The following is a 27,536-nucleotide window of genomic DNA, read 5'->3' on the forward strand; positions in this document are numbered from 1 at the left end:
GGCTGCAGGGCTGGGGTCCGAGGCTGTGGGGATGGGGATATACGCCTGCAATCCGGGGACCAATGCAGTTCCACTGCCCTTTGGGGCGGTCCTATTGATGGCTTGCCCTTGGATTGCAGGGCTTTAGCTAAGTCCAGCACCTGGCGTGGCGGCATCTGCGGTGCTGGCAGGTCCACTAGGTCTTTAGTTGCCCAAAGCCCCCTTCTCCTCCTTATATGGTGCCGGGGAGCCCTTTTTCTTCTGCTGCTTCTTCAGCACTGGCGAGGGGAAACTGTGCCAGGTAGAGCCCGGTGGCAGCAGTGCACTCCACACCAACGCCAAGGTGAAGCGGAGTCCGACTGGGAGGGTTCTGACGCTGGATGAAGCGTGGCTTCCATGAGGAGGGCCCTCAAGCAGATATCCCGCTCCTTCTGGGTTCTGGAGGGAAAGTTCATGCACTTATCCTTTATATGGGACTCCCCCAAGCAGTTTAAACAGCTGCAGTGGGGATCACTAACAGGCATCAGCCTGTTGCATGACAAACACGGTTTGAAGCCCAGGGAACGGGGCATGCCCCATTCCTGGGCGAAGTCCCAGCCAGGACTCTAACTACTAAACTAACAACTAACACTTAATCTAATGGTTAAGAACTATATACAAAGAAGATAAACAAAGGGCTGTTAAGAACCGCAAGAATGCAAGACAAGGCACTCCAACCAACCGTCACGGGTGATAAGAAGGAACTGAGAAGGTATGGGGCCGGCAGTGCCTAATATTCCAACGCATGAGAGCGGCACTCAAGAGAGCACCACAGCCAACCCTACAGATACCGCTAAAGCAAAAATCTCCAATAAACTGTGCACGTGGGCACGCACACACCTAGAATGGAATCGACATGAGCAAGCACTCGAAGAAGAAGAAAAACTCCAGTCAAAACTGCAGAAAGTTTTCTAAGAACCAACAGCCCTTGCTTTGCCTGCTTCTGCCCTTACCAGATGGAGACTCTAGCAGGCTCCTCTCTGAAGCTTACTCCTAAGCCCGCATGGTTGGGGGAGAGAGGGAGGGAAGGGAGCGAGAAAGATGTAGGTAGGCATGGTCTGATTCCTAGAGCCCCCAGCATGGGGAAGAAGGGTGTCCTCTCCTGCACGGTTCTGAGTCCAGCAAAATGCTGGGGAGAGGGTTGGCCCTGGCTGGGTCCCTTTTTGCCCCCACTCTTCCCCTCCAACCTTCCCCCCCCCCCGCCCCCAAGTGAAGCAGTCTCTGCTTTGGCTGCTTCTGCCCCTACCAACTGGAAACTCCCAGCAAACTCCCATCTAAGATCCAACAAAAGGTTGCTTCTACCTACAACATTTCACTAGCAAATAACCTTTTGTACACTCAATGCAAAGCAGGGAAGGAACTTTGTTAAAACATTTACCACGCTGGATAAAAGATGTGACAGAAAACTTAAATTAGGGCTCTGTACAGTCCTGTACTACTAATTTGAGTATTCTGACACCATTGTCTACTACACACTCACATATGTTATTGTTAAAGTTCCTTCCCTTTTTGCACTGAGTGAATGAAGTTATTTACTAGTTAAATTTTGTAGGAAGAAGCAACATTTTGTTGGATCTGTGGTAATCCAGTGATCACTCTTACTAGATTCAAATTTTGAAACACCATATTTCATTCTGTTAGCACTATTATAAGGATTCATTATCAATCAATAGCATTGAAAATGAACACAAATTTCTGAGATCACATTAATAAATGAGTAGTACAGCTCATAGAGAACCATTATAAAATACACAACTTGTATACGAATATATATGAATATGAGAGCTAGGTTACATCTGTTACAATGTTAATCAAGGTAGTTATGAAATATTAGGAAAGAAGTTAGTGCCCATCAATAGGAACTGATTTTCAAACAATGCCACAACCATTTTAGATTTTAAAGACTAAAATACTTCCATTGGAAAAATGCAGATTTTTTCATTCAAGAAAAACAAAACACAATCCAAACCTTGAAGCAATTTATCTGTATCTCATCCACTAACAAATACTTATTCAGATAACAGATTACTTATTCTTACACAGAGAATGGCAAATTAAATTTGTATCTTAGAGTGCAAGCATATGATAGAGGCTACCAAATATACTCATATAAACCAACACAGAAAAAAATCACGTGAGAAGTATAGAGGGAGTAGAACTGCTAGAAAAGGTAGTAAAAAAATTACATAGGAACATTTCAAAATGTTTAATTGGTTTTTCGAATTTTTGACAAAATGTTTCAACAGTCGAAAAATTTCAACCAGCTCTATTATTAGTCAAACCCGCCAGAATTTTTTTTTAAATCTGTGTTGAAAATTTTCAGGACCCTTTCTCTCTCAAAAATCAAATTTTCAATAAAACATTTAATCAGCTAAATCATTTTTCAACTAAAAATTTAATTGAAAACTCAATTTGGAAAAATTGTACTTCTACAAGGAGAGAGTTGTTGCTTAGGAGGCTCAACACTCAGGTGGGAACCAGAATCCTGCATTCTAATCTAGGCTTTCACACTCTCCATGGTTTCAAGTAAAGTCTGCACTAGAGCTGGGTGGGAAATAGGATTCCTATTCAGTGAAAATTTTCAAGAGTTTTAAAATTTTCCCATATTGAATCAGGATAAAAAGTCTAAATTTTGAAAATATTGACAAACCAAATGAACAGATTTTTTGGGATCAAGTCAATCGAAACATTTTGTCAAAATAATTCTGTAACATTTCATTTTGATTGTGAGCTCTCTCTCTTAAAAAAAACAAAACAATAAAAAAACGTTTTAGCCTCTTAGCTTAAATTTCTAAACAACAGGTCATTTCAAACTAGAAAACTGAAAAATTGTGTTTCAACAACTTCAAATCTTTTTTCTTTACTCTTTTTTGAGTTAGGAAATTAATCAAAATCAACCCCGTTTCATGAAGAGTTTTGACAAACTGGCATTTTTTGACAACAAAAAGATGGTTTGTCAAAAAATTCCCAATCAGCTCTAGTCATAACTTTTCTAGCTCCATTTTTCCATCTTTGAAATGTGGGCAGAAATATCTCTACCTCACACAAAGGAGGGTGCTGCAAAGATTAATAAGTTAATATTTAAAGATGAAAGTGCTATTATAAATGTGAATGTATTTGGAAAAAGTATTTTTATTCAGTATTTCATCATATATCCTGAAAAGAATGAAAGAGAAGGCATGATTATCTTGCTAATGGGGAACATAGGCAAAGATGTTTTTTATTTAATCTCTTGCAGAAACAAGTATGGAACTAAAGTGGTTTTGGGATAAAGATCAACTGATCGTATAAGAAGGTAAATAACATTTTGATCTAAAAATCATTAAAAATAATAATAATAAAACTTAATATGCTATTAGTTTTCTTTTGGGTTGAATGGTTTGTCTGAACAAAAGGTAAATAAGATTATCATACAGTTTGTTAAATGCTTTGATGATGAAAAGCACTATACACATGAAACCCATTGGAAACCTGTGTATAACAGGTCTCCCATTGTGCCAATACACAGAGGATATGAGTAAAAGCTGTAGCAACTCATGCTTTTAATTCTGGTGGTCCCCAGTACAAACCTTGGTGTATCTGCCAAAATGGCAGCTCTCACACAAGCACTTACACCTTCCACTGAAGCATCTGATACTGGCCACTGTCAGACGCAGGATAGATATGGCAATTCCTATGTCAGTAAGTGCTAAGTATTACTATAATTAATAATAATAAAAGTTGTTGTGGGCTATCTGCATAAGGCAAATAAAAGTAAAAATAGAAGGGGATGTACCCATTAGGCCCTGTTCTTGGCTCTAGTGAAGTCATATGCAAAACTTCCATTTACTTTATTGGGAGATGGATTTGTCCCTTCATGGCCACCATAGCACAAGCATAATTAAGAACTGATTGTTTGTCTTGACATAAAATGAGATAGGGCATGGCTTTGGCACCCCCAAAAATGCAGGAGTCATTTAAATCATATTTGCAGACTCCTAAGCACTGGACAAATATAGAGCCAAATTTGTAAAAAAAAAATTAAATTAAATTAAAAAAAAGTAAAAATATGGTAGAACTCTACTCAACAGCCTACTGGCCAAGGTTCAAAGAGCTGGACTTGTTATGAAATAAAACTAAGTCATGTTTTCATCACCAAAGTCATAGCTGTGACAGACAAAGGCTTAGCTATAGTGTACTTCTCACATATGTTAAAATAAACGTTCATTGACTATTTAGACTACCTACTTGAATAATTCCTCCTAAAAATGAAACTGCTGCAGCAACTCCAATCCTCTGCATTTCAAACTCCGATAAACCTAAGACTCCCGAATTATTGCTTGTAGTGAAATTGTTGCTTGCTGGAGAAACAAGACGTTCAACTGCATTGGCAGATATCAAGGAAGTTAAAGCAAAAGTTCCTGGAAAAGAAAAGTCACATATCAGTTACCAATAAGTAGCTCAATATTTGTTAGAGTCACTAATGTTAATTTTTCAAAGTACAGCCTCTATCCATGAATGTGAAACTTTGCACACTCACTTCAGGTGTGTTTTTTTTAAAGCACTTTCACTTGTTGGGTGCAAATTTCTAAGTCTAAGATGGCATATGAGCAGATAAACTGAGTGCAAATAGTTTTTTGTGTGTAAGTTCTCTTCTGTGTGCCTGAAAATAATGGTGCTCAAAAAATTTACAAGCAAATAATGTGCACACAGACAAACAGAGGCTGAGTTGAAGCACTTTTGAAATTTTTAATCACATTCAGCTAAAGAAGGATAATTCAGTATGTTAAAGGCATTAAAGCATCATGGAAAGCTTTGAACAACATCCTGTTTGGAAAAAGTTTTGCATATTTTAGCTCCACCTGAAATCATAATTTCTATTTGTAAAAAGGTCCCAATCCTGCATCCTTTACTTAAACAGAGTTTCACTGACTTTACAGAAGTTAGCAGAGGGGATGGAGATCGTCACCTCTGAGTAAAGGATATATGAGGCATTGGCATCTGGGGAGCTGTAGGACATGATTTAACCGTGATTCAGAAAAGCATCCTTATTTGGGATGGGAATTAAGCATGTTTAACTTTAAACAATGAATCTTCAGCACATGCTTATGTGCTTTCCTGAATCAGGGCCTTTGGGATTATGGGATATGTGCAACAGTGGCATACTTCTGCTGAAATGATTAACATGAAAATACATTGTGTTCACATTTATAATATTTTCTTCACAACCACGAGGGACAGAAACATTTCTGTATGAAAGCTTAGATTGTGAAGCACAATTCTGTGGCAAGGGCTGGAGTCCAAAAGGTGGATTCTACAGCAAATCCAAAACCATAGAATTGTAGGATACAGGGCCGTGAGTATACGCCACAAATCCTGGGCTGAATGACATTTACTCCATTTCACCCCATGGATACTGTGTCTATCCTGAAGTCCTGCCCTTTGTCCATTTCACCACCTTCATTCTACATAACAAGAGTTTATTACCACCAGGTATTTTTTCTGCATATTAAGGGTGCAATGTAAGATGATGAGTGAGGTACTTTTTTCCTTTAGTGAGCTTTAGTTTAAAAATCAACTGTTCACGGAGAAATTTGTAAACATTGTCTATTTTGAAACAGTTTTCCTCATATTTTCACCTTTTTTTAATGAAAAAGGGAAATTCTAATGAGAGAAGACAAATAAAGGAACTATAAGGCTATATAGCAACCTACCTTTACCCTAGCTCCTTCCACAGAATTATTCTCCAAAATCTAAGCTTTCATTTAAAAGAAAGTTTCTCACTCTCCTGTGAAGTGAGTATGCTGATCATTTTAGCAGAAGCATCCATGTAATGTATTTGTCCCACAATCCCAAACTGCCTCCCCAAGTATCAAAGGCCCCAGAGACTTCCTCCCTGACAATTTCTGTGTGCATAACACAAGGGATACTGTAACAATGGTGTTATTCATGTGAATAGTTCATTGATTAAAACAACTTTTTTTTCAAAAATAAGCTTCTGCAGAATTTCTAGTTTGCTACATCAGAGCAACAAAACCTAAGGACCTTGACACAGAATTCATGTCCTGTTTGCTGTAAATTATCTGGAGGTTTGACAATATAACATACATATATTGGGATACAAAATCTATGTACTTTGGAATGTATATTGGTTTCCCAGTAGACCACACAGCTCTTATGGAGCTGTTAACAGTATTACTAAACACAGATTTTGGCACACATATCAATTTCAAAACCATATAGTTACTCAAAAGAAAGTGTTTGCTTCTTAGAAAACATATTAGCCAGAGGGGAGATGTATGCAGTTGAGCTATGTGAATCTTGCAGGATGTGCTTTGCGTGTGCTTGCCAATTTCCAAGAACCATCTCCCCTCCTCTCAAAAGGCTCCCACCGCCACTCCCCTTCCCCTAAGGTGTAGGATACCCCTTTCACATTTTATCTTTGGTTGATTCGGGAGAGGGGCTACTACCCTGCATTCAAGCTCATTGTACTCACCTACTAGAACCAAGTGCCTGTCTCTATACTTCCCCTAGTCTTCTAGGGTCACTGGGAGGTCACTATTCCCACAGAGCAGTTTCTTGATAGTCTAACCTGATGAATACAATTGCCTTCCTCAGTTCATAACAGCCTTTCTTAGGGAACAAAGCAGTCAATAATCTAGCAGGAGCTCGTAACGCTTCTTGCCCCTGTGGGTAGCTCTGCTCATAGCAGTGGTGAGGAGGCCACATAATCACTAGCATGGCAGCTAGGGAACTCCTAGTGGTTCCTTAGCTTCTACAGTGGAAGTGATGGGGCATCTGCACCCTTCAACTCAATAGAAGCAGCTGATCACGAGTAATCCCAATTCTACTGAAGTATTTGGAGTAGGGAGAGAGTATTTTTTTGGTGAGAAGTACTGGGGTTGTGTTTTAGCAATGTGAGAAATAATGAGGTTTTTCTATAGTTTACGAACAGTCAAACTTTTAGTTGTTCCTGTTTATATTTAAAAAGGCTCTCTTTAGCTGAGCTCTTGTCTGTTAAAGTTTTAGCTTCAAGCAAATTTATATAGTAAAGTGCATAAGCCCCTGATAAGCTGTATTTATAAACAAAATATTGAGTATTCAGTTATACTGGTAGGAATGGCTCCAGTATAATCTTAAGAAGGCTTTTCTTCTTCTTGAAAACACTTTTCTTAAGCAGAAAAAGATGTAGCTGTAAAGAAAAGACACAAAGAAATGTAAACAGGGAGATCACCAGTTGCTGAGGAAGCTCCTCATTTCACACACCACATTCAGCAACTTGCAGGATGGGAGCCTAAATGTTTCCAGATACTTACCTGTTGCAACATGGCGTCCCATTCCAAACACAGCATAAATGATGACAGGAAAGAGAGAGCCATATAAACCAAACACTGGATGGACTGAAGACAGAACAGCAAAGGCCAGCCCTATAGAGAAGGATAATGGGAATTAGTAAACAATACATTAAGAACATAAGAACGGCCATACTGGGTCAGACCAAAGGTCTATCACAAGCCCAGTATCCTGTCGTCTGACAGTGGCCAATGGCAGTTGCCCCAAAGGGAATGAACAGACAGGTTATCATCAAGTGATCCATGCCCTGTCACCAAATCCCAGCTTTTGGCAAACAGAGGCTAGGGACACCATTCCTGTCCATCCTGGCTAATAGCCATTGATGAACCTATCGTCCATGAATCTATCTAGCTCCCTTTTGAACCCCATTATAGTATTTGGCTTCACAACACCCTCTGGCAAGGAGTTCTAGAGGCTGACAGGGCATTGCGTAAAAAATACTTTCTTGTGTTTCTTTTAAACCTGCTACCTATTAATTTCATTTGGTGGCCCCTTGTTCTTGTATTATGAGAAGTAAATAACACTTCCTTATTTACTTTGTCTATACCACTCATGATTTTATAGACCTCTTTCATATCCTCCCTTAGTCACCTCTTTTCCAAGCTGAAAAGTTCCAGTCTTATTAATCTCTCCTCATATGGAAGTCATTCTATACCCCTAACCATTTTTGTTGCCCTTTTCTGAACTTTTTCCAATTCCAATATATCTTTTTTGAGACAGAGCGACCACATCTGCATGCAGTATTCAAGGTGTGGGCGTACCATGGATTTATATAGAGGCAATATGATATTTTCTGTCTTATTATCTATCTCTTTCTTAATGATTCCCAACATTCTTTTCACTTTTTTGACTGCCACTGCACATTGAGTGGATGATTTCAGAGAACTATCGCCAATGACTCCAAGATCTCTTTCTTGAGCGGTAACAGCTAATTTAGACCCCATCATTGTATATATAAAGTTAGGACTATGTTTTCCAATATGCATTACTTTGCATTTATCAACATTAAATTTCATCTGCCATTTTGTTGCCCAGTCACCCAATTTTGTGAGCTCCTTCTGTAGCTCTTCGCAGTCTGCGTGGGACTTAACAATCTTGAGTAGTTTTCCATCATCTGCAAATTTTGCCACCTCACTGTTTACTCCTTTTTCCAGATCGCTTATGAATATGTAAAATAGGACTGGGCCCAGTACAGATCCCTAGGGGACACCACTAGTTAACCCTTTCCATTCTGAAAATTTACCATTTATTCCTACCCTTTGTTTCCTATCTTTTAACCAATTACCAATCCATGAGAGAACCTTCCCTCTTATCCCATGACTGCTTATTTTGCTTAAGAGCCTTTGGTTAGGGACCTTGTCAAAGGCTTTCTGAAAATCTAAATACACTATATCCCCTGGATCTCCTTTGTCCACATGCTTGTTGACCCCCTCAAAGAATTCTAGTAGATTGGTGAGGCATGATTTCCCTCTACAAAAACCATATTGACTATTCCCCAACAAATTATGTTCATTTATGTGTCTGACAATTTTGTTCTTTACAATAGTTTCAACCAATTTGCTGGTACTGAAGTGAGGCTTACTGGCCTGTAGTTGCCAGGGTCACCTCTGCAGCACTTTTTAAAAATTGGCGTCACATTAGCTATCCTCTAGTCATTTGGTACAGAAGCTGATTTAAATGATAGGTTACAGATGACAGTTAGTAGTCCTGCAATTTCACATTTGAGTTCCCTCAGGACTCTTGCGTGAATACCATCAGGTCCTGGAGACTTATTACTGTTTAGTTTATCAATTTGTTCCAAAACCTCCTCTAATGACACCTCAATTTGGGACAGTTCCTCAGATCTGTCACCCAAAAAGAATGGCTCGGGTTTGGGAATCTCCCTCACATCCTCAATAGTGAAGATTGATGCAAAGAATTCATTTAGTTTCTCCATAATGGCCTTATCGTCTTTGAGTGCGCCTTTAGCATCTTGATCATCCAGTGGTCCCACTGGTTGGTTAGCAGGCTTTCTGCTTCTGATGTATTTTAAAAAAATTGCTATTACTTTTGGAGTCTTTGGCTAGCTGTTCTTCAAATTCTTTTTTGGTCTTTCTAATTATATTTCTACACTTAATTTGCCAGAGTTTATGCTCTTTTCTCTTTTCCTCAGTAGGATATAACTTCCACTTTTTAAAGGATATCTTTTTGCCTCCCACTGCTTCTTTTACTTTGTTGTTTAACCACAGCAGCTCTTTTTTGGTTCTCTTACTATGTTTTTTAAATTAGGGTATACATTTAAGTTGAGCCTCTATTATGGCGTCTTTAAAAATTTTCCACGCAGTTTGCAGGGATTTTACTTTGGGTACTATACTTTTTAATTTCTGTTTCACTAACCTCCTAATTTTTGTGTAGTTCCCCTTTCTGGAATTAAATGGTACAGTGCTGGGCCGCTGTGGAGTTTCCCCCGCCACAGGGATGTTATATTTAATTATATTATGGTCACTATTACCAAGTGGTCCAGCTATATTCACCTCTTAGACCTGATCCTGTGCTCCACTTAGGACTAAATCAAGAATTGCCTCTCTTCTTGTGGTTTTCCAGGAGTAGCTGCTCCAACTTTATCTCAGCATCCCTTCCTGAGTTGATATGTACCCAGTCAATATGGGGACAGTTGAAATCCCCCATTATTATTATTGAGTTTTTTATTTTAATAGCCTCTCTAATCTCCCTGAGCATTTCAGAGTCACTAACACCATCCTGGTCAGGTGGTCTGTAACATAGCCTTTCTGCTATATTCTTATTTTTCAAGCATGGAATTACTACTATCCATAGAGATTATATAGTACAATTTAGTTCATTTAAGCTTTTTACTTCACTTCATTTGATTCTACGCTTTCTTTCACACATAGTCCCACTCCCCCACCAGCATAAACTGTTCTGTCCTTTGGATATATTTTGTATCCTGGCATACTGTGTCCCATTGATTATCCTCATTCCACCAGGTTTCTGTGATGCCTATTATATCAATATTCTCATTTAATAGTAAGCACTTTAGTTCACCCATCTTATTATTTAGACTTCTAGCATTGGTATATAAGCATTTTAATCCTTTGCACCAACATATCAAATTACTTTACATTTGGTTTTGGTGGGGGTAAAGTCCACAGATTTAACAGCAGGATTAAAACTACCTGCAATGATAATTACATCTATAAAAAGCTAAGGCATAAACCAACCACTAAGCAATGGGGTTTGGAGGAATCTTCTGTTGTGGGTGGATTTTTCCATAATTATCTATTAATAATACTAGTTCTTATTTAGCACTTTTCATCCATAGATCTCAAAGCACTTTACAAAGGAGGTCAGTATCATTATCCCCATTTTACAGATAGGGAAATGGAGGCACAAAGAAGGGACATGACTTGCCCAAGGTCACTAAGTAGGCCAGCAGCAGAGCTGGGAATGGAATCCATGTCTCCTGAGTCCTCATCCAGCACCTTCCTCTAAGGCATCTGGGATTAGTCACTGGCAGAGATAGGATACTGGACTATATAGATCAGGGGTCAGCAACCTTTCAGAAGTGGTGTGCTGAGTCTTCATTTATTCACTCTAATTTAAGGTTTTGCATGCCAATCAGGGCCGGCTCCAGCTTTCTGCTGCCCCAAGCAGCAAAGAAAAGAAAAGAAAAGAAAAGAAAAGAAAAGAAATTTAGCTCCCGCGGCACTTCGGCGGGAGCTCAATATCGCACCACTTCAGGCTTCCGTGGCAATTCGGAAGCGGGTCCTTCACTCCCTCTCTTCCTCTTTGGCGGCACTTCGGCGGCAGCTTAAAGAGGATGAAAGGGACTGAGGGACCCGCTGCTGAATTCCCGCCGAAGACCCGGAGGTGCCACCCCGATACTGGACGGAGTACCGCCCCTTGGGGTGTATTGGCCACCCCGAGCACCTGCTTCCTTCGATGGTGCCTGGAGCCGGCCCTTGTGCCAATAATACATTTTAATGTTTTTAAAAGGTCTCTTTCTATAAGTCTATAATATATAACTAAACTATTGTTATATGTAAAGTAAATAAAGTTTTTAAAATGTTTAAGAAGCTTCATTTAAAATTAAATTAAAATGCAGAGCCCCCACCGGACTAGTGGCCAGGATCCGGACAGTGTGAGTGCCACTGAAAATCAGCTCGCATGCCACCTTCGGCACGTGTGCCATAGGTTACCTACCCCGATATAGATCATTGATCTCATATAGCAATTCCTATGTCCATGTCGGGAACAGTGAGACAGGATTCTCAGCCCAAAGTCCACAAAAAAGAGAAGGCACAAGTTGAAAAGAAACACACCAGAAACTCCAGAAGAGGCAGAAGGAGAGGAACGCTTGCCCTGCCTAAAGGGGCAGGCAGGAAGAAGAGGGGAGCATGGGGAAAGAGGAGAGGACTACCTAAGTCTGATCTACGCAGCACAATTATTTCAATTAGGGGGGTGATTTTTTTAATCAAGATAGTTATACCAGTACAACTCCTACTGCCTATGGAGTTCTGCTGGTATAAAGGTGCTTTGTGCAGGTATAGCTTATCCCCTTTTCCTGTTTGGGAATTAGCTACACCAGTATAACTTCATCCACTCTAGGGGAGTTGTACTGGTTAAACTAGACCTCTACAGTCAAAGTGGTACAACTTTTATGTGTAGATAAACTCTGAGGAAATAGACGAAGGACCCCTTACTGAATTGCTAGAACCAGGGGTCCATTTTCTAAGTAGTGTGTGTGAAATGGGTCCATAAATCCTGGCTAAGGTGAACTGCAAAACTTCGTACGTTTAAGATCCAATATCATTAAACAGTATGTACGTGCAAAATAGACAATTACAAATATAGAACATTTACATTTAAAAACAAAATAGTAACACTTCAGTGAATGGAGTGCACACTCTGAACTACATTGGTAACTACTCGACACTGCTCTACAGAATTTAGTTCTCGTGTATTGTTTTCGGTGTCTGTGATCAGTTCCTTCCTGCAGGGGAAGTACAGAATGCGGCCTGTTATTTATATCAGAATAATTTTCAAATATACATTTTAATGTATAAAAAGTCAGGTGGGGGTAGTCTTTGTGTTGTTTTTTAGTCTGCATTTACAGATTTGGGATGTTAACCAGTTTTAAGATTAAATAAAATGTGTGAAGTTTACCTTTAATAGGTATTCACGTGCTTAAATTAATAGATTTTAAGTACTCAATTCAAGAGGGATTAACTGAGGAATTGTAATGGCTAGTGGAGAGTACTGTAATGACCCTCAAGCCAAATTAAGAAATTTCCTGCTGTAGGATGTTTACTTATTTGCTACTCACAGCTACTAATCAATATGGGGTTAAATACAGTATTACTTTGTTTCCTCTTAGCTCTAATGGGGGAAATGAGGCTTTAACTACTGGGAAGTAAGCTGTCACTATCTAGTTATAAATGTCAGACTTACCAGATTCTCACCCCTCTGCAAGCGTTTACTTTGTTTTTCAGTTTCCAAAAATGGTTTGAATCTGAGACTTGTGACTAATGTGGCCAGACTGTGTTTGGTCCAGCACACATGAACAAGATGTGTCTAGGGCACAAGGAGTCTTAGGTGCTTAGCATTCAGGGAAAACGAGAGCCATAACCCATCCCCTCCTCACTGCCCAATAGAGCTGGCCCACACAAACAGAGTCCACACTGAACACTGGAAATGGTGTGGCAGGGGCCACTTTGACCCACACATCCCCAGTGTCCCTGGAGGAATTCCACCTATTTTAGGGAGCTGCTGCTGGGCAGTGCATTTTCATACCCTATATATAGGGGCACAATCTAGGTAAAATTCAGCCCATCTTGTTTTATTTTTAAACTCTGTCCTGTTATGTCCATTTAGTTTCCAGAAGTAGTTTCTCATTCCTTCTATGTTACCTAGAAAACAATGAGACAGTGCTGTCTAGTGGTTAGGACAGGTCACCAGGACTCAGAAATCCTAGATTCTATTCCTAGCTCTACCACTGATTTTGTATGGTTTCAGACAAACTGCACGTTTCAGTTTACCCATCTATGCAATGGGTATCATCAGAAGGGTGTCATAAAACTTAATAAAATCCCTCTTAAGCATGAAATCCTCAGGTGTAAGGTATTATAAAAATTCAAACCATTTTATTAACAAACAGAGCAGAGGGTGGTTTGATTTCGCTCACTGATTTTAGTTTTTCAGGTTCAACTTTGTTACAATACATTCGTGGGGTTCAAAAAGTAGTCAAAAGGCAGGAAACAGATGCTAATAATATTACTGTATTGCACTTCTTCACACTGAAAAGTAATTAAGAATGGAGATGCCAGCTCTTCCTTATTTTTAAGGAAGGAGAACCCCACTGGCGGTGAAAGTAAAGCTTTCAAGAAAGAATGGCTATTCCAATGTAAAGAACTGCAAACAAGAAATGAACAATAGGTTCAGATATTATATATAAATACTGTGGTGGCATGCTTTAGTTAACTCACTATCAGAAGATAACATTATGTGCCACAGTTTCTTTTAAAATTTAGCTCTCTGGCTATCACTGGGCTTCGTGACACATCACATGCTACACTGTGTATGCTACACTGGCCAAGCTGGCGACATGTGGCACCACTGCAGGTAGATGGCAAACGCAGATAGCTATAGAATAATGAACCTGGGTACAAACAAGAAAAGCTAATAAGTTCTGTATCTTAACTTGCTGACTTGGGAACTACTATTGAATGTGCCAGTTTGAAACTACAACTTTGATAGTAACGAAGTGTCACCAAAGAAGCAAATTAGGGTCAGATTAGTCAGAATTACAGTTAAATTCCCACATCTGGATATATACATCTGAACACATGGCTATCCAGACGGAAAGGCTACACCATATCTTTTTGGCACCATGGTAAATAAGATAAAAGTATTATCCCAGAACAAGAAAAACAAGAAGTATCTCAGGTCTACAATTAATCTTGTGACTTTTGCAAATATCTCACAATCCACTATTCTCAATGCAAAATTAAATAAATCTTGCCTGAAGTCCTGTACACTCAAAGAACTTCCTTGTTGGGAACCAGATGGGCATTAAAATTGTGCTTGTTGATTTCAAACATCTTTCCATTGTTCAAATCTGGATGCCCTAATGAGATGTCCAAATCCCATATCTGGGGCACTCAAATAAGCACTAATAAATTTGCCCTTCAATATGGTAACATACAACTCCTCCTGAGTTGCACACACATATCCAAGGACAGAATTTGGCCCTTAGACACGTGAAATGCCTTAGTACAGACAAAATGACATACTTTAAGTGTCCACATTTGAAAATGGGCCCCCACAGTGAAATACTCATTTCTCTAATACAATGCAAAAACATAAACATAGTTTGGAAAAGAGAAGATTAAGGGGGGACATGACAGTGGTTTTCAAATACTTGACAGGCTGCCATAGAAAAGATGAAGAAAAGTTATTCTCTCTTGCCACCAAAGGCAGGATTAGAGGCAATAGGTTCAAACTACAGCATAGCAGATTTAGATTAAATCCCAGGAAAAACTTCCTAACTATAAGAAGAGTAAGACAAAGGTAGACTGCCTAGAGAGGTTGTGGAAGCTCCTTCACTGGAGGTTTTCAAAAGGAGGCTGGATAGCCATCGGTCTTGGAGGGTTTAGCCACAACAAATCCTGCACCTTGGCAGGGGGTTAGACTAGATGACCCTTTCTGTCCCTTCTAACCCTATAATGATTCTATAACATTTCATCATTTCATCACCCCAGTGCAGAGGACAAATATAAAGCCCTCTATGTCTCTTAAACTGTACTTAAGCCCTTTAAACAGAGCTCAAGAGAAGAATAGGGGTTAGTGTGGCTCTTCTGCACTAAGGTGAATTTCACCCTGAATACAGGCCTCTTGATTTTAACTTAAAAACCTTCCTCTTGAAGCAAGGCTGGAAACCAAGGATTGTCATTAATATTTGGACATAGCATTCTAATGTAAATTAAGGCTATAAAAATAATACATAGAAAAACTATGAGCACACTGTTAATAATTAGAGTTACAATATCCACCCAGCAGCATTATGACTAATATACAAATGAATTAACTCTCCCAGTGAGCAACTTTACATAACAACTTACCATGAATGGCCCAAATAAAAATGGAAAAACTCCAGAAAATCCTCCCAAACCCAAATCATACCTTCATCCTTCCCAAAATGAACCCTACCAAGTCAATGGTTTTTGCAGTATCCTGGGAAGATCATTAGGTTTGGGCAGATCTGGGCCAAGTTGGGGAGCAATTTAGAATCTGCACTAGTTCTCTACTTTGTCTTCATTTTTCCATCAACATTTGTCTTGTTCATCAGCAGAGCTACTCCTTTATATTACTGATCATACAAGCCTGTGATTTTCAAGCAAAAAATGTGGATTTTTGTCTTGATGATGACACAGTTAACTGTTGACTCTGGTTCTATAATATGTGACCATGGATTGTTATGACAACAATGGTAATATTTTCTATTGTAACTAAGTCACAAGCCCCACTTTGTGGTATTCTATTGTTTGTCATACATCTCTAAGGCAGTGAATGTAAGTTGATTAAAATTTATACAATGGAACAGAAACCAAACCAAAATTTAAAGGAACAATATCCATTTAAAAATGAGATTTTTTTTTAAAAAAAAGTTGACTTATTAATGCATCTCACCGTAGAGATTTATGTTTGTCCAGAATCAATTATGACTGATATCTGGCTTTTGCATTTTGCTGTGCTTGTTGTTGATAGTGAAAGTTGGCAGGATTTGTTTAAAGTTTATGTCTAGCCAGTTTCACTTCCTTGTTCTCCTATACCACCACAATCCTACATTAATTTTTGAGTTCCAAACAGTACAGGAAAATGTTTGAATTCCAACATACAATGATTTTCATTGAAATAAAAAATAGAAAACATTTCTATTCATATTAGGTTTTGTAAGTTTCTGTTCCATCCCACGCCTACATTTTATGCCAAAACTATTTGAGTGTCCCTGAAACTGATATTAGAAAAAACAGTATCAAGTGAAACAAGAATTTCAGGGAGTGCCCTTTTCACTAGGAAAAGCAGTAAAAAGAGAAAAAAGTAAAAGAGGCTCCACTGTAGCAGTTGGTGTGTGTTCTCCCATTTGTGTCCTCCTTACAATAACACGAGTCTTTATATTTCATGGTCCATTTCATCTAAAATTACCTCCCACTTTGTTTTTGGTATGAAACAGATCAACAAATGGGGGGGAAAGGGGAAGATTGAAAAATTTATTTCAATTTTTTGACAGTTTCATTTTTTATGGAATTTTCCAATCAGCTCTATTATTAACTTTTTCAGTGTTGCAGAACATGGTGGTATTTCTTGGATGCACCTCCAGTGTTGCTCCATGAACCAGCCACATCACTTGAACCACCACTCCCTGATGTTCTGTTGGAAGATCAATGCTTCAGAATGATATATCTGGTATGTGAGGCACCCTGGACGTGCACATTTTTAACAATGTTACCCGCAGTCAAAATTAAAGAAGTCAGAGTCATGCATGCAGGAGGTCCTGGGGTGTATAGACCCCATCCAGTCACAGCCATGAAAGCATTAATAGGGAAATTGACTGCCTTCTCAGCTGGGCTGTTTGGTGGCCTCACAACAGCTGTGGAGAGAAAAAGGCTGCAGGGCAAAGGGCAGGGTATGGCTGCCAGAAAGGCTGAAGAGCCTCTGAGAGCAGGAGCCTTCAGCCGCATATTGGTGAGAAGCCATCCAGGAAGCTGGACTTCCAGGAGAAGAGGGCCACAGGATGAGACTCTGAAGAACAGCCTGCAAGAGAGGCATGGTAGCAAGCAAGACAGGGAAACAGGAAGGGGTTGGGAGAGATTGGTACCAACCACTTCATACAGGGTCCCTAGCCTGGAATCCAGAGGAGTTGGTGGACCTGGGTTCCCCTTCCAAACCCAGCAGGGTTTTTTGTTAAACCTTGAACAAGCGAGCCACACTCAAAAAGGCCAGGGACTATAAGCCCTTTATCTAGGGCAATTGGTCTCCTGACATACTGGACTCTTTAGCACACTGGGAGGGGAGAAGACTACCAATGACTCAGCTGAAGGGCCGCAGTCGTAACAAAGAGCCAAAACAGACTAGACAGCAACAAGTCCATCAAAGAAGGAAGGAAACTGAGGCAAAGTTGCCATGTCACCCCAAGAGGAGGTCTGAATGCCAACTGCAACCTCTGACATGAAGCCTTTGAATACTTTGTTAGTTCACTAGAACTTGGAACTTTACATTCCTGGGCATCCACTGAGAATCTGTATGAATGTGAATCTCTGTAGCAGATATATATATTAACATGTTACAGTTCATAACTCTGGGCTCAGAACACTACTCTTTGTAAGAAGTGAGAGATTTTCTTCCATAAGGAATATAATCACATGGGCTGTAAATTACATGGCTGCTGCAAAGCTCTTCCCTGTGAGGCTTCTCTAGCTCTGCTTCCAAGGAAGCGCATTCATCTTCATCTGCACATACTGTAGTTGTGCATCTATAAGACAAGCCTTCCCCTCACCCCATTCTCACATGCTGGAACACAATGATTTTACCTGACTAACTCAAGTGAATCATTCTGCGTACATTTATGTCAATGCTTAAGGAAAGAGCCTGCAAAACCTAGGCAACAGATCACCCTTTGAAACAACACTGCTGGGGAGCCTGCATCAGCGGTCTGAAAAAAACTAATGCTGGCACCATGCCTCCAAAACCTTGAGCATGAGTGCAGGGATGCATGAAACCAGGTAATGGCAGTCTCCAGTCAGTGTGTGGGATTTCCTTTGTTTAGCAGTAAATCCAGCTCTAGACTAAATTAACTTTAATTAAAAAAAATAAACAAAATGAACCAGGGAGGTGGCAGGGATGGAGAGATTGGTTTAAATCAGACTTCAGTTGCATATTTTTCTCTTCTCAGCAGGCACACATATAAGAGGGAAGATAACTATGTGTCAGGAGCCTTTTTCAGTTTGGTATGAATGTTTTTAATTGGCACAAGCAGCTGATCTGCAACCTTCTGTGCCCACAGAAGGTCATAGAAGAGTCAACAAGTTTATAATGAATGCTTTAACTGGGCACAAGAAGCTGATCTGCAACCTTTCGCGGCCACAGAAGGTCACAGAAGAATCAACAAGTGTATAATGCTGCATGTAAATTCCACATGAAAATCTATCTTTATGCTGTCACCATAACAGGGAATGTTCCCCAGTACCCAATTTTGATTTATTTGTAAATGAATGTCCTCCAAATATTGTACCTACATACTGCCATAGAAGTGATTTGCCCATCTTTTTAGTGCTTATGCATATAAACAGTGTACCATGTGGACAGACCCATTCTCAAAACAAATGATATTTCTTACGAATCCCGCAAAATGTCATGATCTTGGCAAGACAAAGTCTGAAGCCAGAGATAAAGCACCGCTGGTTTTCTATTCATCTTCTGAGGTAATTTTCTCTCTTTAAGAGTTATAAATATCACTGAATTTGTCTTGGAGGGAAGGGTATTGACGGGGAAGGGTAGTCGTGTGGCTAACTCTTAGGAATGGCAGGCGATAGATTCTATTCTTGGTTTTGCTGCAAAACTACCTGTGTACCCTCATGCAAGCCACTTAATCTTTCTATGGGGATAATACTTTACCACCTTGCCATTCTACTGTTAGACCAAATACTTGTAAAGAGCTTCAACATTCTCAGATGGAAAGGCCAAAGTATTATTAAGTAGGTAGAAGGAAGGAGAAATCTGACATGTGCACGCTCAGTCAGAAGTGCCTCAAGTTATAAGGGGTGCCAGCAGGAGATTATGATTACAGAACCTCAAGAGAGATATTTAGGTACCTCTACACTGCAATAAAAGACCCAGGGCATAGATACAGCTGACCTGAGTCAGCTGACTTGGGCTCATGGGATTCAGGTTTTGGTGCTTAAAATTGCAGTGTTGACTTTCAGGCTCAGGCTGGAGCCCATAGTCTGAAACCCAACAAGAAGGGTGGGTCTCAGAACCCAGACTCCAGCTCAAGCCCAAACATCTACATTGCAATTTTTTGCCCCGCAACATGAGCTAACTAGCTTGTACTGTGAGATTCGGTGCCACGGGTTTTTTTTTATGCCAGTGCACAGGCATACCTTCAGGGTCTAACTTGTTTGTGGGGGGAAGGGGGTGAACTCAGCTGCATGACTACATGTCATCCAAGATTTGACTCTATTGTCTCATTTACTCCCTCTACATATCATAATCCAAGATTAGAATGAAAATGGGAAGAGGTCAGGCGTGTTTTAGATCAGACCTTTACCAAAAGCAGGAGCTCATTCAAAATACTGTTGTAAGTCATGCATAGTAGGAGCCATTTACTAAACCTTAAATTTTTGAATGTAGATATACTAGGAGTTATTGGTTATCCTATGTGGTTTTGAGATTATGAATATTGGAACTATGCTCACAATCACCATGTTTAATGGGGTAATCCAATATCCCCAAGAGAAGTAGAAAATAAAAAAACTAGCCATTACCATTAATGAGAGTCCAGTCTCACCCCACCCTAGTTTATTATTAATGTTTTTTGTGGGTGGCAGAGGTAGCACCAGAAGGCCAAGAAAAAACCATTACTTTGATCGTCTCTTCTCAATTTAACAAGAGGATAAGGAATTAGGGTGCTGATGATGATTGATGCATCACGTGCAGGACAAAATTGCTCATAGAGCATTTTTCCCACTATGTCTGCAAAATTAACTTATTAAGTGGCATCCTATTTACATGATCTTCAACACTGTGACATTCCCCAGGGTACAATCTGGACTGCTGAACAGCTGCGTCCCCTCAATTCTCCAACCTGGAGTGCTTTTTACACTGCTTCGCAGTAAGAACAACCACTCCTGGCTTGTTCATAAACAACCTCTAGCATGGAAAATCACTCCCAACTCTATCATATGAGTGCTTCTAGCCAGCCACTTGTGAATTATATTACAGAGTGACACCATCAAATTCCCAGTGCCAGACTTATCCCCCCAAAATGTGTGTCTTGTACTGCCCAGCTCTTCCTTTCTGGACAAAACAAGCTCATAGAAAGTCCATCATTTCATTAATAGAAAATGATATGCACAAACCCTGTTATCTCAAATGAAGGTTTCCAAGCACTTCAATCCAAACACACACCGCTTTAGATAAAACAATAAAGCAAATGTATTAAAAACAGAAAGATAGATTTTAAGTGATTACAAGTAATGAAGCATAAAAGTCAGAATTGGTTACAAAAAATAAAAGGCAAAATGCAAACTAATACTTAACTTATCAAGCTAAGTGAACTTAGAGCAAAAAGGTTTTTCTCACCACCTGCTCACAGAAGTCTGGCTAGATTCCTTCAGCCAGGACCACTCACCCAGTTCAATGGTACGTCCTTTGTCTTTCAAATGAATAGAGATGAGCAAAGAGAGGTGATTTGGGGCCTCTCTTCCTCGTTTTTATATCTTTTCCTCCTCTTTGAGAATCAGCTCCAGCTGCACTTCATGCGATTCCCAGCTGTTGCATTGCCAAAATGTAAATTTCTTGCTCACACTCTTCTTCCTTCCAAAGAATGGCCACTTAATCAGCTGATAGTCCATTTGATTTTATTGACACCTGGCTGAGGTATCAGTTTGCCTTTTGTCTCTGAGGAACTGGTCTGTGCCTGCTTTTCTAAACTTGGAGCATGTCTCAGTAAAGTCATACAGTAGAATTTTATAACTTTACATACAATGTGAGCACACATGTTTTACTAGTACAAAAATGTTAAGCAGATTATGAGTTTTTAAATGATACCTCACAAGGTTTCCTTTGTACACAATTTGTCACAATCTTGTAAAAAGGATGAACATGAGGGTACATACTGTCAGAAACAGCAAGTATTCCCTGAGTTAAAGAGGCAGGCTTTATAAGTAAGAGCTGTAACAGGTTTGCAGTAGGAGAGGGGTACAAAAGGGAATAGGTAATACAGGCTGACTAATTGGTTACAATAAACATTCACAAAGAATAATCTGTCATCCCTTCTTAGTTTTGTTGACAGTTTTAGCCACCTGGATTGTCAGCAATCAATGGATATGACATTGGCAGAGAAGTATGATCTATTTTCTAGATTTTGAGTACCAGATTTTTTAGAAACATTGCCAAATTAAGGACCTATTGCCAGATCATGAAGTCTCAAGTTCCTTGGCTTTCTGAGAGAATTTCAGGTCTATTCAGACTTGGAGCTAAAAGTGGTGGGCTTAATCCCACAGCCTGAGATTCAGATCCTTGCCTGACAGTTTATTTTAAAAGCAGTTATATCTCTTTTTTCAACCATAGTGGAGTTAGCAGAATAAGAGGGAGATGATTCCATGCTCTGAAAAAGCTGGAAGTGAAGCCTATGTTATTAAAAATTCTCACTCAACCTCTCTGCAACTGGTGAATTAAGATCTGGCATTCTGGGCCACAGTACTGGGGAAGGAGGTAGTGACAGCCGAGTGTGTCCTGTGGTTAAGCACTGATCTACAGGATAAAAATCTCTCTGGCTTTAGGAAATTACATATGCTGAGTTGGCTCTCCTCAGCCAGTCTAACAGTGGCATTTAAAGTTGCTGATCATATGGATTTTGTTTCATCGGCTGGAAGACTGGTTGAGCATGACTGGGAATGTTCTGAACTGGTTCCAACACTGCTTGAAGCAACAAACTTAGATAAATTCTTTGCAGAGATTACATATTCCCTTAAGGAGAGGTGTTGAGTATGATGATTTTCAGTTCTATATGTTGCCTATTGGATATCTTTAAGAGAGAGTATGGATGGGATAACACCATTAGACATCCAATCATATGCTTTAATCTCCATTGACAACAAGGGTGATATTTGTTGGTTTTGCACTTGTATCAGGAAAATCTAAGAATGAATCTGAACCTAAGCAAGACCAAGAATACAGGATATGTAAGAAGAGAGGCCTTTCTCTAGGCCGCCAGACCTTTAATAAGAAGTGTTCTCCAGCCACATCTTTCACAAACTGATTTCATGCTCCATGTCTTGTGACACTGAAGACAGAATTTTGCAATGTTCTCTACCGTGACTTAACAAAAAGGCCACAGATAGCCCAAAATGTTGCAGCTCTGTTACAGTAAGAGTTGAGCAGGGGGATTTCTAGTGACTTATTGCTGGGTTCATTTCAACAGCTGTTTGTGAGGGCACACAACAAGCTTGATTGTGGGGGGTTAATTTTAAGATACTTTGAGCTCCATCTTCACCTGTGCTGAGAGGCAACAGGGAGACAAAGTTGGCTCTAAGCCACTTCAGGGCTGTATGAACTTACACTAGCTGGAACAATTTCTTAGGAACTATTCCACTGGGCCAGAACTGCCAGAACATATTATGCTCTGGCTCTGCCTTTGACGAACCCCATCTACCAGAGGAAGTCAGAAAGCAGGTGATGTAAAGTCAGTGATATGAGGCCCGATACCTTATTAGTGCCTTTTTCGATGCCATCCTTATGCATAGGACACTCTCCCTATCCCAATTCGCCAAGCCATCCACTACTGAATTTAAGTTACTCCTAAAACTCACCTCTTCCACAAAGCACGAAAATGTGAACCAAACCAAATATTAAGTGGAAAAAACGCTAAGTAATTTCTTTCTATGTTCTGGATGTCACCCCTACAACTCCCTATATGGTCTATGAGAAAATTTTAGGCCTACAGTTTTCCAAAGTGACCTACAAGTCCTGGAGCCTCAAGTTTCAAGTGCCCAGGTTCACAAACCTTAACGCAGCCTGATCTTTGGGAAGTACTCAGGGTACCTACCCTCTGAATATTAGTCACCTATAAGCTGGCTCATTTGGGCACCCAAAACTGAGACACTCGAAAATCACTGGTTAGTTTGAAATTTAGGTGGTAGCTCTTAAAATCCTACCTAAAGTAAAAAGCGACAAATACACAGAGGCCATGAAAGATGATTGCTCTACAGACTGAAGGGTCAGTTGGGCTTTTTGTTGTTGTTTTTTGGGGGAGGGGTTTCTTTTTGCTTCTGATCCTCTATTAAATGCACAGAGATGGACATTTTACTGTCTCTACAATGGCCACTATCAAAGCACACAAAATACATTATCTGCACCTGTTAATTGTTGTTCTTTCTCTTTCCTTGCTCCTAAGTTTTCACTTTTATTTAAAGCAGACAGCAATAGCAAAAATTGCTATTGAATTGCAACTCTATCCAAATGGTATCAAAATACTGTAGGAAGAATAACTACGAGTAGGGCTCTGTGACTGTCATGGACTTCTGCAGCTGCCAATGACACTGACCCCAGGTCCGCCCAAGCAGCTGGCTCCAGGGCCCGCTGCTCAGATGACACCAGGGACAACCACACCTGCCGTAGCTGGAGCAGCTCTGAAGCCAGCCACTTGGGCGGCCCTGCAGCCAGCTACACTGCACTGCCTCTGTTTTGATAGCCCTGCGCAGCTGGCCCTGGGACCACCGAGCAGTGGTCCTTGGAGTGGCCAGAGCAGCTGCTCCTGGTGGTCCCTGGGCAGCTGGAGCAGCTGCTACTGTTGGCCCCCGGCAGTGGTTCCCGGGCACCCAGAGTTGCCACTGCTCAGCAGTCCCCAGGAGGCTGGAGCAGCCGCTGCTCAGCAGCCCCCGTCAGCTAGTGCCACTGGCCCTGGACCCCCACCCCCAAGCAGTGCCGCACACCGTCCCAGCAGTCTTCCCAGGTGTCCCGCCCCAAGATTTAGTGAGGAGTATTTATAGTATAAGTCATGGACAGATCACAGGACCGTGAATTTTTGTTTACTGCCCACGCCCTGTTCATGACTTATACTATAAACACCGATGACTAAATCGAAGTCTTAACTATGAACATTATCTTTGTGGTTTGAGCTGTAATATATGATGCAAGGACAATGACTTCCTTTCCTCATATTCTCCTACCCCCAACAAAGAGATAATGGCTATGTTGCCTGGTATTTTGTTCAGACACAGGAACTCAGGAACAGTAACACCGGATAAGAACAGCCCTCCCTCGAGTCTAGTATCTTGTCTCTGAACATGGCCACATCTGATGACCTAGAGGAAGGTGCAAAACTTCCCATCATGGACAATTATGGAAAATACAAATGGTAAAGCAAGTTTTTTCTTAACCACTATCAAGCTAGTGGTTGATTTATGCCCTGAAACTTGAGGGCATCTAACCCTTAAAAATATTTTATCCCATCTAATATAACTGCAGGATGACCTCAATATCCATATAAATAGCTCATCCTTTTTTGAATCACATTAGGTTTTTAGCCTCAATATCTTGTGTCAGTGAGTTCCATCTGTCAATTATCAGGGGTTTATAAATTTAACTGCTTTTAACCATTTTAAATTCGTTGCTTTCATTTTCACCAAATAACTCTTTGTTCTTGTATTATAAGAAAAGAACCCCACACACATAAGGTTTACAAGATTTGTATTCTCTTCTTCTTCATGCTATAAAGCAAACTGGATTGGTTCTTTTTTTCTGTCTATTCCTAATCTCTGATTAATATTAAAGTATAGCCCAAGTACCAGACGAGAGATGCAATGCTATGAGAAGACTGGGTGCAAATAGTCTGAAAATATATTTCACACACACACTTCAAAATAGTTTCAAGCAAAATGGACAACTTTGATGTCAAAAAAGAAAGACAATTTATTCTCAGATTTTATTTGAGAGTTGCTTTGTTTTGTATGGGGAGGATGGAGTTTGAGGTTTTTTGTTTGTTGGTTTTAAGCAACAGAATTAATTTAAAGTTGTATCACATTCTTTCTAGATTACATAACAAACAAGATGGAATAATCTGGAAAAGCAGAATTTTTCCAGGACCACCTGAGCTTTTTAAAGTTTTATTTCGTAAGTTAGATCATTTTTGGGAACCATATTCAATTAAAATTATGCTGGATAAAACTACTAGTAATGTATAACTGTCCCTAATTTGATATTTTTGTTAGAGTTTAACATATTGTTATTAGCAGCATTTTAATTAAAATTGTTGTATAAGACTATACCAATAAAATTAGATACTTATAGTTCACTACAGTATTAAGGTTCTTAATGTTAAATCATGCCAATGCAGATGTTCCTAATTACCCTAAAAGCACAAATACTTACACAAACCGGTTGGCTCCAGCTACAGAATAATTCAATTAAAGAAGTGCTTATAATTGAGCAGCATGAATGATAGTTAAGGCTAGCCATTCTGCAACACTGTAAAGAAATAACATCTACAGTGCGCATCAGAGAAGTAGCTAGAGAGTCCATTTTGGGCAGGCAAGAAACTAACATGGCATTTGCCACGGACGGGTATAAAGTGTTGCCTAAGTCAGCACAATGATGTTAGATAGATAGAAGACTTTATTTCTCTGGAATCATTCATTCGTTTGTACTTTTCACCTGTAATAATCGCCAGATAAATCCAGATTGGTGTTACTTACCTATGGCTGTCAAAACAGACTACAGCTCCACCCCTAGTTTATATTAGTGCTGGAAAGGGAGATGCAATAGGTAATGTGATACAGTACATCTCATTAGACCAACATACAAGCTAAAATCACAAGCTCTCCATGCACACAAGATCCTGTCTGCAGATAATAGCTTTGGCAGAAAGCCTTTTTCATGTATAGAATGTTTTGTTACTTGTTTACTGCAGTTCTCAAGACTCCTACAGGTAATTGTGTAATACTGATGCTTACTTCTAAAACAAAACATTTCAAGACACAAAGTTATTTTGTAGCTCTTTGTTTGTTTCTAAGTTGAAAGTGGGAAGTGATGGCCAGTTACACTAGTAATACATTGCATAACACCAGCATTCATCCTTGTGTCACTGCTCTCTCATGCTCTGCAATATGTCTTGAGTTACTGTCAAAGTGACAGGTTCATAGTAACATAAATCCCCTGTTCACAGACCTTGGTCAAAAACAAGAAAAGATGTTTGTTTACAATGTATAAAAAGTGAGAAATGTAAAAAACTCTCTTCTACACATCCCATTAGATTAGGTCTAATTAAAATGTACAATTATTTTTTTTTCTATGTTTTTTTTTAACCCATGGTTCATCCTAACACTAAGAAGCAAGAAATAAAAACTCTACTGAAAAGTGACAATTGTCTGACTAAAGCTATTTAAAATGTGAAAATCAGATGTATTACTGTACCTTGAGGTACCTGTTGAATTGCAAGCATCATCCCAGAGACTGTATCAGGAATCAAGTTTTCCTTCAAATTGTAGCTGGGTGCCCACTTCAAAATAGGCAGCCTTCTTACACACCACAGTTTGATATCTTCACAGCGAAGAGCATGGATCTTCCTCCACATGGCACTTTTCTTTCTCCTTTTTGCCCCTGCCATGCTTTATCTCCCCCAAAGTTTCTCCTTCTTAACAAATTACCACTGCAGAATTACCCTGTTCAGTGCCAGTCTCCAGTTCTTCTTCTGAGTTTTCAGTTTCAAAGCTATAGAAAGAGATGAACAGAAGCACTTACATTCTGCAGCTGTTCTCTTGTATTCAGTATACTTGATAAGTATGTTTGCTTTTAACCTTGTAAATAGCCATCTGAAAGGGAAAGATTATTCATATTAAATATAACATTTTCTTCTCTTTTCAGAAATTTGGTCTACTCTTAGGTAAGTTTACAATTCTCGTCTCTGTAATTTCCCCCTTATATTCACTGTAGTGCTTTTGCTTTTGGCCTCAGGCCAGTGGTAAAATGAGGTAGTGCGGGGCGTATGTTCAGTGTGGGCTGGGTTATGCTAATATAACCAGGAAGCGTGCAGCCAGACAAGTCTCTCCCTGACAACCACACAGAAAACAGCTTTATGCTCTCTTGTGAGGAAAATGCACACAAAACTCTTCTCTCTGCATTCAGAGGCATGTATTCGCCATGCACAAAGCACTAACTACCATTTAAGTTACCAAACATGTTACGTAAGTTTCGCAGTATTCATTTCTTATGTTTGCTGCTATATGATACCTTAATCGAAGCAATCATTCCGAGAGAGAAGGTTAAGCATTAAGCTTCTGGTCACTGTAAACTGGTGCTGAAAAGAAACACACAGTTCTTAAAAATAAACTGAAAGGTCAGATTAAACCAGTGATAGGCAGTATAACAAAATTCATACTGCACTGTGGAAGATTTGCAAACTATCAGTTCCA

General features: G+C 39.8%; 1 protein-coding gene across 1 annotated transcript in view; it reads right to left on the minus strand.

Moving 5' to 3' along the window:
* SLC26A7 (solute carrier family 26 member 7) overlaps positions 1–26,896 on the minus strand; it is a 141,379-nt gene extending 114,483 nt beyond the window's left edge. The window contains exons 1-3 of the mRNA XM_045007685.1: positions 26,539–26,896; positions 7,314–7,424; positions 4,246–4,418 (exon numbers count right to left, since the gene is read on the minus strand). Coding sequence (XP_044863620.1) covers positions 4,246–4,418; positions 7,314–7,424; positions 26,539–26,731 — 477 coding nt within the window. The 5' untranslated portion in view covers positions 26,732–26,896. The remainder of the gene's footprint in view (positions 1–4,245; positions 4,419–7,313; positions 7,425–26,538) is intronic.
* Between the last annotated feature and the right edge of the window lie 640 nt (positions 26,897–27,536).

Source organism: Mauremys mutica, chromosome 2 (genome assembly GCF_020497125.1).
Source record: "Mauremys mutica isolate MM-2020 ecotype Southern chromosome 2, ASM2049712v1, whole genome shotgun sequence".
Classification (NCBI taxonomy): Eukaryota; Metazoa; Chordata; order Testudines; family Geoemydidae; genus Mauremys; species Mauremys mutica.